Source organism: Pteropus alecto, unplaced genomic scaffold (genome assembly GCF_000325575.1).
Source record: "Pteropus alecto unplaced genomic scaffold, ASM32557v1 scaffold34, whole genome shotgun sequence".
In the NCBI taxonomy this organism is placed as follows: domain Eukaryota; kingdom Metazoa; phylum Chordata; class Mammalia; order Chiroptera; family Pteropodidae; genus Pteropus; species Pteropus alecto.
Genome location: NW_006435763.1, coordinates 6,833,395 through 6,843,746, shown reverse-complemented (window position 1 = coordinate 6,843,746; position 10,352 = coordinate 6,833,395). Strand labels below are relative to the sequence as shown.

Genomic DNA, 10,352 nt, shown 5'->3' with positions numbered 1-10,352 from the left:
GGCACATGGGACAAAGACAGAGATCAGAAGTACGGCACAGAGCATCACGGGTGTGGGGAGGACCTAATTCAGATAGACTGGCCGGCAAAGGGCTCGCCAGGTGACATTTCTAGAGCTCTGGTCTGTAGTAAGCGTCCAGTAACAACGGCGCAATTGTTTGTCTCTTGGCTCCGCTGCTTTGTAGTTGGGTGACCTTGGACGAGCCAGCTGACCTCCCTGTTTTATTTCCTGTAAAATGGAGAGAATAGAACTTGCTTCATAGTGTCGTCGTGCGGATTATAAAGGCGTTAACATATACGTGAAGCGCATAGCAGAGCGCCTGGAGCATAGTAAGCGCTATGAGTTAACAGTTATTGTCACTGTCGCTATGGCAGTAACAGAAAACTCTGCAGGGCAGTTCGGAATCCCCCAGAAATCCTAGATGAGCCAAACTCAGCCTCATTCTGTGAGGCGGTATATACCCCTCGTCCTTATCCCCATGGACGGTGTTCTATAGAGCGGGGTGGCTGCCAACACACACATAGGCGTCCTTGGCAATGATAAAGACCCACTTGAGACAGCTGGAACCTACTAAAGCCCCTGGCTGCCTAGATTTTGGGTACAGAGGACTTCTTGGAAGAAGAGGATATTGGAGGAATAATAGAACTCTGTTGGCGAATAACACGAACCCCTCTCAAACCGGCTTAATCCTCAAAAGGGATGTTAACTGGCTGCTAGAACTGCCAAGGCCTGGGTGTATCCAGCTTCAGGCAGAGCTGAATCCAGCCCTTGGGTGTATCAGGACAGTACGCCATCACCTGGCCGTTTCGTCTGGGTCGGCTTTACCTTAGAGCAGGCGCTCTCCCTGTGGTGGCAGATGGGCCTGCTCCAGCTCCAGGACTGTATCCTCTTAGCTTGATAATCCCGGTAGAAGGAGAGTACCTCTTTCCAGTTACTTCTCCCAAATATTCGAAGGCTGGTTACCCTGGGTCTGGGTGGGGCCATGTGCCTGTCCATGAACCAATCCGTGTGGCCGAAGGGCGGGATAACTGCTCTGATTGGCCAGGCCTGGGTCAGGGGCTCTGATTGGCCAGGCCTGGGTCAGGGGCTCTGTGCTGGGGCTCCAGGCGGGGCTCTCCAAAGGAGAATCTGGAGCTCTTTTCAGAGATGGGAGGAATGGATGCTAGGCAACAAAAACAACAGCTGTCCCGGAAAGAGACGGTTCCACCCTCAGGAATGAAGGCAGAAATCAAGGGTGTGTCCATTTACCACGACAGAAAGGGCTGGGAGCTAGGGACTTGGCCCCCCGCCAGGAGGACGCAGCCCGGGCTCAGGAGCTTGGTCTCCATCTTGGGTTTTTCATCATCCTTGTTGGTTTCCCCTTTATTGCAAGGCCAGTCAGGAATGGGGAGGAGCTGGGGAAGCCGAGTCCCACATTTGAAGGCCAGGTTCTTGCAAGGAAGTGACGCAGGGTGCAGGCCTGAGGCTGAGAGGCCTGGCTGGTTTCTTGACATCTTCCCCATCAACCCAGACAAGGGTACAAACCAGGCTTAGTGGAACTACTCACATCTGGGGCTGGACAATTCTTTTTTTGTGGGGGCGGGGAGAGGGGGGGTGCGTCCTGTGCATAACAGGATGTTTAAAAGTGTACCTGGCCTCTGCCCACTAGATGTCAGATGTACCTGCCTCCCCAGTTGTGACAACCAAAAATGTCCCTAGACATAGCAGAATGTCACCTGGGGTCACAATAGGCTCTGGCCGAGAACCACTGGCCTAGAGGGTGTGTGGGGAGAGGGCTGGTGGTCGAGACCCCGGAAGCACATTCCTAGCCACACGGGGGGTGCGGTTGGCTGTGGCGTGAACTGGAGAGGTTGCCTGTGTGTGTCCCCTTGTTACTTGCTGAGAAGTCACTTACTCGCACTTGCCATTGATGAAATATCTGGGGGAACGCCACCGTAGGGCCCCTCCACTGTCTTGGAGGGGCTGCTGGCATTCTGTTCTGACATATCCGGTTCTTCGGTTTTCATCCCCGGCATGCTTACAGGCCTTTGTGACAAAGCAGCTCTGGCCGGACGATATTTTTCCCAAAGGTGGTCTGTTGGGATTATGGTGCTGGGTGTACAACGTGAGTTATGTCGACAAGCAGTTTTAACATTTCAAGAGATGGGTATTTCAGTGTGTTGAGTTTTCTTGTTAGTGAGTAGACTTAAGGGATTTGGTAAATAACTAACTGGGATGCCTGTTAGGAGCATCTCTTGCCAGACACCTTCCCTTCTGAGCCTGCCTTCTCTCTTCTGTAGGCAAAGGTGATGGTCCCCGAAGCACCAGGCTCCTTCTCGGTCGGTGGCATCAATAATTTATCCCAGTCAATGGCCCCACGGCCAAGGCAGCGTAGGAGATGCTCACGAGATCCTGTAACAGAGCAGGGAGAGGTGGTCGATACCGCATTTACTTAGGGAAGCCCCAGGGACCTGCTGGAGCTGCCTGGTTACAGCCCCACGTGCGGGTGGAGCTAAGGCCATGTGACTGGCTGGAGCTGCCTGGAAACTGGCTTGGGAGCAGCGCTGTGCAGGCCGGGGCTTTCTGAAGGCCGGGCTCCCTTCGAAAGCCAGCAGCAGTGCTGGTGGGTACAGGGAAGAGTCCCGGTGGCTTCGGTGTTTACTCGGCATCTACTCTGCGCCAGCGCTGGGCGCCGAGTCTTCGCCCGTGGTGCTCATCCCGGCGATTCCGCCCCCCAGGGGACATGTGGCAGTGCCCGAAGATCTTTTGGGTGGTCACAATTGAGGAACGGCGTTTGCTTTGGGCATCTGGTGGGGGGGAAGCCGGGGATGCCGCTTAAACCTCCGAAGTACACGGGACAGGCTCCGAAACAGAGAATGGTCCCTCGCAAAATGTCAGCACTTCTGAGTTGAGAAAGCCCGGCCTCTGCTGATAGACAAGACAGACAGTGTCCCCGACCTCCTGCGGCTCCTGGGAGAAAGGCAGGAAGGGAGGAGAGGAGGAAAGGAGGGGAGAAACAAAGTAAACGGGCCCAAAGATGACAGATAGGATTAGAGCTAAGGAGTAGAGAGGAGGCTCTGGTAGAGAGGAATGGGGGTGTGACCTTGGCCAAGGTCCGGGTGGATGACATTAGAGCTGAGACCAGCGACGGGAGGAACATCCTCCTGAATAGAGGGAGCAGGAAGGACCGTGGGAGACTAAGCCGGTCCCCAGTTTGCATGGGGGCCGGGGTGCCAACGAGCACCCTGCAGGCATCCCCAGGAGACGTGGTGGACGGGCGTGGAGTGAGAGGGTGGACCGTCTGGAAATCTCTGGGGGGTGGGGGTGGGGAACGTGGAACCCAAGAGTGTGTGGCACTGGATCTGAGGAGCTGAGAGGCTTCCAGGAGCTGCGTTGTGTGACCTTGGGCCGTGTCCTAGCCCGGAGACTGTGTTGTCACTCGTGTGAGGACTGGATGTGTTGCGGGCCTGGCCTAGAGCAAATCATCGCTGTTCCGGGTGATGCCTGCCTTCCTCCCGGCAGGCCTGGGCCCATGACTGTGTCTTTAAAGTTTCATTTTATTCCCTTGTTTTTCGAGCGGTCAGACATGGCCTCAAATTCAAAGACGGAAAGGGTATTCAGAGGAAGCAAGTCTCCCTCTCACCCTCTCTTCCAGCCGCTACCGACAATGATTCATGCTTGTTCACCCCGCCCAGCCAGGGGTGCAGATGGGTGCCGATCCATGCACCGCCCCACCCCCACGCGCCACGGCTGGCTGTGCTGCTGGGGGGAACGGGGCCCTTTTCCTGAGTGTCCACAGGCACCGTCTGGGCTGGCAGGTTTGCAGTGAGGTGGGTTTAAGGCAGTCAGGAGAGTGGGGGGGGGGTGTGTGTGACGATGCATCGGTCTTTCCTCTACTACCCCGCAACTTCTCTGCCCTGTTCCTGGCGACAGCGAGAAAGATGAGAACCCACCCAGCCCTCGCCTTCCTCCTGCTCTTCGTGATCGCCTCCGGGGCCTCCGAGAACGCCAGCACGTCCCGGGGCTGCGGGCTGGACCTCCTCCCTCAGTACGTGTCCCTGTGCGACCTGGACACCATCTGGGGCATCGTGGTGGAGGCGGTGGCCGGGGCGGGCGCCCTGATCACGCTGCTCCTGATGCTCATCCTCCTGGTGCGGCTGCCGTTCATCAAGGACAAGGAGAAGAAGGACCCCGTGGGCCTCCACTTCCTCTTCCTCCTGGGGACCCTGGGCCTCTTCGGGCTGACGTTCGCCTTCATCATCCGGGAGGACGAGACCATCTGCTCGGTCCGCCGCTTCCTCTGGGGCGTCCTCTTCGCGCTCTGCTTCTCCTGCCTGCTGAGCCAGGCGTGGCGCGTGCGCCGGCTGGTGCGACACGGCAAGAGCCCGTCGGGCTGGCAGCTGGCGGGCGCGGCCCTGTGCCTGATGCTGGTGCAGGTCATCATCGCCGTCGAGTGGCTGGTGCTGACCGTGCTGCGCGACGCGAAGCCGGCCTGCGCCTACGAGCCCATGGACTTCGTGATGGCCCTCATCTACGACATGGTCCTGCTGGCGAGCGCCCTGGGGCTGGCGCTCTTCACGCTGTGCGGCAAGTTCAAGAAGTGGAAGCAGAACGGGGCGTGCGTCCTGGTCACGGCGTTCCTGTCCGCGCTCATCTGGGTGGCCTGGATGACCATGTACCTCTTCGGCAACGCCGAGCTGCGGCAGGGGGACGCCTGGGGCGACCCCACCTTGGCCATCACGCTGGTGGCCAGCGGCTGGGTCTTCGTCATCTTCCACGCCATCCCCGAGATCCACTGCACCATCCTGCCCGCCCCGCAGGAGAACACGCCCAACTACTTCGACACGTCGCAGCCGAGGATGCGCGAGACGGCGTTCGAGGAGGACGCGCAGCTGCAGCGGACGTACATGGAAAACAAGGCCTTCTCCATGGACGAGCACAGCGCAGGTAGGTGACACGCCGCCCGCGCGAGCGAGCGCGAGGCCGCTCGTCCCAAGGGTCCTCTTCTTTCTCTCCCGCGGGGGACGGGTGGTCCAGGGGGCCGGTCCTGGCAGAGCGGAGCCCACGAACAGGAACCCCCGTCAGCGTTTACTTATCAATAAATAAATACATTTTTATATTTAGTTAGGTTTTTTTTTACCCCCCCTATCAATTGCCAACGAATTTAATATAAAAAGCCAGGTTTCTGGCTTCTTTTGAACAAGTTGGATCTGGCAAGGCCGGGGCTCGGTTCCCAGCTAGTAGCAGTCATCTGGGCCCGGCTAGAAGGCCCCGCCTCTTACCCCTCACTGGGTGGCCGCGGCTGTCCCTCTCCATGGGGATCCGCTTCCTGTTTACCGCACTCCCCACCGCTCCCTATTGTCCCTGACCGGGCCACTCTAACACGTTGACATGAATTGCCTGGCCTCCCTGGAAGTGTTCGTGTTTGCAGCCTGTGTGCTAGACGCTAAGGCGCAAGGCTGGTGTCCCCTGCCCTACCTCCGGCACCGAGAGCGTGACTTTGGGCCCTGCAGTCAGATGTCTGGGTTCGGATCCTGCAGCCGCCACTTCTTAGATGTGCCGTTTGGAGTGAATTAGTTCACCTCTCTGAGCCAGGTTTTCTCATCTGTAGAACAGGAATGAGAGCGTGTGCCTCTGGAGCTGTCCCGAGAAGTAACGTGCTGAGCGGGACGCTTCGAGGGGTTCCCACGGCACTCAGCACGTTGGATGTGTGTCTTGGGTGGGTCCCCCTGAAAGCGGAGCCTGAGGCTTGGTGTAGGCGGTTGACTCCGGAGGTCGGGATGGGAGTCACCTCCAGGAGCCCAGAGGGTCTTTGGGGATGAGCAGAGGCCAGGAGCCTGGCCAGTTTCTGTGGACCGCCGGGCTCCGCCTCTTCCTCGGCTCCCCTGGGAACGGGGTCCTACTCACCTGAGCCCCTGGACTCCCCCGCCACCTCGGTGGTAATGGGGACACCTGAAACGGATGTAAATGTTTGTTCATTGGGGAATTGGTCTGTCACTTTGTCAGGTCCTCAGAGCCATCTGTGACCCCCAGAAGGTTAAGAACTTGATGGTCTGGTTTCCTTGCAGTGAAATGGGGGTGCCGGAACCACCCAAGTTTTAAGTCTTCAAAAGTAAGGATGTCCGACCTTACTGCGTGCTTTTCACGGGCCAGGTACCATTCGGAGCATTTTGCCTACAACGACCCACTGAGGTCCACATTGCAGACAGGAAACTGAGGCACAGAGCGGCTAAGAGCCTTGCCCAGGCGGCAGAGCCGGGCTGCGAACCCGCACAGACGGACTCCAGAGGCCCCACGTTTGACCGCTCTGCCCTTCCCCAAGCATGTTAGTGTCCCACATCTCACTGACGCGTCAGGCCGACTCTGTGCGTTCAGAAGACGGGTTCTCAGGCCCATTTTACAGAGCAGGAAACTGAGGCGACCTGTTCAAGCTCGGGCCGGAAATGCAGAGCAGAGCAGGGAGGGGGAAAGTTGGTTTTCTGCATCTCATTACATGCACCCTTCCCTGCGAAAATGCGGCCAATACTTCATGAGATCCAGAGATCAGAGGGAACCGGGGTAGTACCAGCAGTGCCGGGCCTGGCCCAGAGGGGCATGTGGGTCCAGAGGTGCCCGCACCCTAACTATTTCATACCCTTACATGTACCAAAGCCAGGTAACGCGTCTTTCAGTCCCCTTCTTTCTCCCCCAAAACAAAAATAGCTTTATTATTCTTTTCTGATGGCAAAAGATCCATTAATAATCACATAGAAGGTCCAGCAAGTGAAAATAATAAAAATGGCTCAAATCCCATTGCCCAAAGGCTGCTCCTGCTGACTGCTCCCACCTTGCAAGACATCTCGGTGAACACACACGGCGCCCGCCCCCCAAAGGCTGCTCCTGCTGACTGCTCCCACCTTGCGAGACATCTCGGTGAACACACACTGCGCCCCCCCAGACGCAGACACACACACACACACACACACACACACACACACACACACGCACACGACACTCCCATAAAGCCATTCTTAACCTGGGCAGCTTAAAAAAAAAATCCCCATTCATTCTGATGAAATCTGTTTGGGTTTAGGTGTTTTTCGAGCTCCCCAAGTGATTCTAAGAGGTTAGTTAGCAGCTCGAGACCCCTGGGCCGAGCGGTGTTGTGCAGTGTGCGTGCTTAAATCAGTGTCATGGCTGGAGGGCTTTCCAGGCCGGGGGGCCCTTTTTTGAGATGCAGAGCTTTCCATGACGTGCCATCACATAATCTAGTGTCCTGATCTTTAGCTGGCGAATGTTCTGGCTTCCCATATAAAGTCATGCTGCAGGGAACATCTCCGTGGCCTTAATCAGTGAACTCCTTGCGAGAAAAAAATTCCTAGGCTGCTCCCACAGGTGCGTCAGAGAATCTGCAACTTTAAATCTTAGTCTGTACTGCCAGACGGCATCCCCAGAATGGTGAGCTAATATACGGACCCCCTTAATCATCGTAGGAGAGCCCTATTTCCCCCACTTGTTCACCGCCCTTGGCTGTTGTCAGACTTTTCCTTTTCATAGCCATTCTGCATCATCCCAAATGTGTGTCCACCAAAATTCACATGAGACCAAGCAGGGTGGGCTCCAGGCAGCACCGGTTCCCCCCAGAAAACTCACAGAGGCTAAACTGGCAGCCTCGCTAGGACCGCCTTTGTTCTAGAATCCCCCGCTCCGCTGGCTGGGGGGACGCCTGGGCACACTCCCTTGCCATCATGAGAACACCTGTTGGCATCTTTGGCGTTGACCTCAGCCAGCTTATATTTTAGGGAACCGGGACCCACAGCCTCGCCTCTTCCTCTAGCATTTTAAACAGCCAGCCTTTCAGGTTCTCGTCCCCTAAGCGTCCGTCCGTCCCTGACTCTTCGAGAGGTGGGAAGGCCATTCCCCAGGCTGGCCTGTGGCTCAGCCGTGCCCCAGCGACTTCCGCTCGCTTCTTGTCTTCCCCCGAGAGAGACCCCCGATATATACTTCACCAGCCTGCTTCTTATTAATAAGTATTTCAACAAGGCATGAGGTATGTGAGTAGAAAGATGAAAATACACCAAAGGATGTAGCACCTCCGATCACATCTTGGAAAGCGTGAACAAGGCGCATGAAATGTTCGCCTCGCGAAGGAGCAGGAAAGAAAAAAGAAGAGCTTTCTTTCTTCTGTTTGGGCTCAGGTCTCGTCAGGACCCCGGGCCATTTAAACTCTGACCTTTAGCTTCCCAGTGGCGAGCTAGGGTCGGCTTTGGGGCGGAGTCTCAATAGGGGAAAGCTGGCATTCAGCCTATGATCTTTGATTCCTGTGGGGACTCCCCTTACGGAGGAGCCCTGCTTACCCTTCACAGCTGACTGAGGTCAGAGTGGGGTGTTAGTTGGGATTCTTGAAGTTGCGAGTAATTAAAAAAAAAAATCTGTTTTGAATCAGCTTAACCAAAACAACAACAGCAAAACTAATGTGCTAGGGATCAAGCAAGCTTCAGGAATGGTTGGATCCAGGAAGCTCAAGGTGACAAGATCTGGTCTCTGCATCTCTTGGCTGTTAGCATCGTGGTACCCCACAGCTCTAGGCTTATCCCAGTAGAAAGGAGGAACATTTCCCAGATGCCTGAGCAAAAATCCCAGAGTTCTCTCTGATTGGACCTGATGGCCCTTGCCTGAACCAATGAGCACAGCCAGGGGAGAAGGCAGCCAACACTCAGGGAACTAGAATGTGGGAGAGATGTTTACCAGAGGAGAACCCCAAATCCACTACAGAGAGGGACCCTTGGGCCGAGGTGTCCCACGGCTACTCAGCATGTGCGTAACGGGCTGCTGAAGGCTTGGAGGTGCTAACACAAAAAGGGTTTTTCTAAGAGTGACTTGGGACATGCACTGCCCCTACCCCCCGCCTCAGTTTCTTTGGTCCAGTCTGGGCTGAGCTGCCCTTCATGCCACTTCGATCCAAGTTGCTTCTGAGTAACTAAGTATGGTGGTCAAAAACATAGTATTTGGAGCCAGAATCGTGTCGTGGTTAAGAACACAAGATTCTCTGCCTGAGTTTGAATGCTGGTTCTGCCACTTACCAGCTGTGTGACCTTGGACAAGTTATTTAATCTCTGTGCCCCATGTAAAATGGAAATAATAAAAGCCCTATTGTGTTACAAAAAATTAAATAATATGTAGACAGTACTTTCTAGAGGGCTGGGCACTCTGTGAAGGTTAACTGCATCACCAAGGTTGATTTGGGTCCCTGCCCCAAGGAGTGTGTAAACGTCCCAAACTCTCTTGCTACTTTTTAGCCAAAAAAATGACTCCCTTCAGAAAGACTTTTAGGAAAGGCTTTTCTTAGCAAAGCGAGATTAGTGCCTTCAATGAGAATGAAGATGATGAAGATGCCATCGCACGACTGAGATGGACTTTTGGTTTTGATTTTTTTTATAGTACTTCTAGTTTCTCCATTATTTTTTAATAGACTTTTTTTTTTTTTTTTTTTGGAGCAGTTTTAGGTTTATAGAGAAATTGAGCGGGAAATACAGGGAGTTGTCATATGCCCCTCCCCTAATAGGTTTCCCTATTAGCGAACTCCTTGCGTTAGTCTTACGTTAAAGTGTTGCAGTTGGTGAATCAATGCCGATACATAATTATTAACTAAAGCCCACGATTTACATTTTAGAGGTCACTGTTTGCACGGTTCTATGGGTTTGGACAAATGCATCCTCATGTCACGTATCCACCATTATAATATCATGCAGAACAGTTTCGCTGTCTAAAAATGCCCTGACGTCCACCGACTCATTACCACCCCCCACCCAGCCATCACGAATCCATTTACTGTGTCTATAACTTTCCCTTTTCCAGAATGTTATAGTTGGAATCTTACAGTGTGTAGCTTTTTACAGACTGGCTTCTTTCACTTAGCAATATGCATTTAAGTTTCCTCTGTGACATTTGTGTAATTTCCTTTATTCTCTATTTAAAAAGCGCGGATCTCTCAAAGTACACAGCCGCTAAGCAACGCCATGTACCCGCCTTTCAGAGGCAAAAAGTGTCGACCTGTTTTGCCAACTTTGCCTCAGATCTCCCTGTTTTCTCTTAGAAGTAACCCTGCCCCAAGTGGCGTCCCTCTGGGCTCCTCCCCGCCACTGTCCCGTGAAGACGGCCTCTATCATGTACTTGATGCCCTGTCCTTAGGCCTTCCCACCCTTGCGTGTATCCGGAGACAGCGGGCAGCGGCGAAGGGTCTGGTGTTGAACAGTGTGATGCCGAACTTGACGTGAATGGGAATCTGTACCACGGGGGTCTTTGTCAGAGGAGACCGTCTGAGGGATTCGGAGGTGCTTCCTTGCAGGGACTGGCGGGGGAGGGACAGAGGGGCAACCCTGCCCACCCCCCAC

At 54.6% G+C, this 10,352-nt stretch overlaps 1 protein-coding gene across 3 annotated transcripts in view; it reads left to right on the top strand.

Moving 5' to 3' along the window:
• Positions 1–9: 9 nt before the first annotated feature.
• Positions 10–10,352, top strand: part of GPRC5B (G protein-coupled receptor class C group 5 member B) — a 13,498-nt gene continuing 3,155 nt past the window's right edge. The window contains exons 1-2 of one of the 3 annotated variants that reach the window (XM_025046096.1): positions 10–1,234; positions 3,913–4,926. In XM_025046096.1, coding sequence (XP_024901864.1) covers positions 1,147–1,234; positions 3,913–4,926 — 1,102 coding nt within the window. In that variant the 5' untranslated portion in view covers positions 10–1,146. Of the gene's footprint in view, positions 1,235–3,305; positions 3,810–3,843; positions 4,927–10,352 lie in introns of those variants that run through there. The other 2 variants (XM_006910927.3, XM_025046097.1) reach the window with 2 other exon arrangements.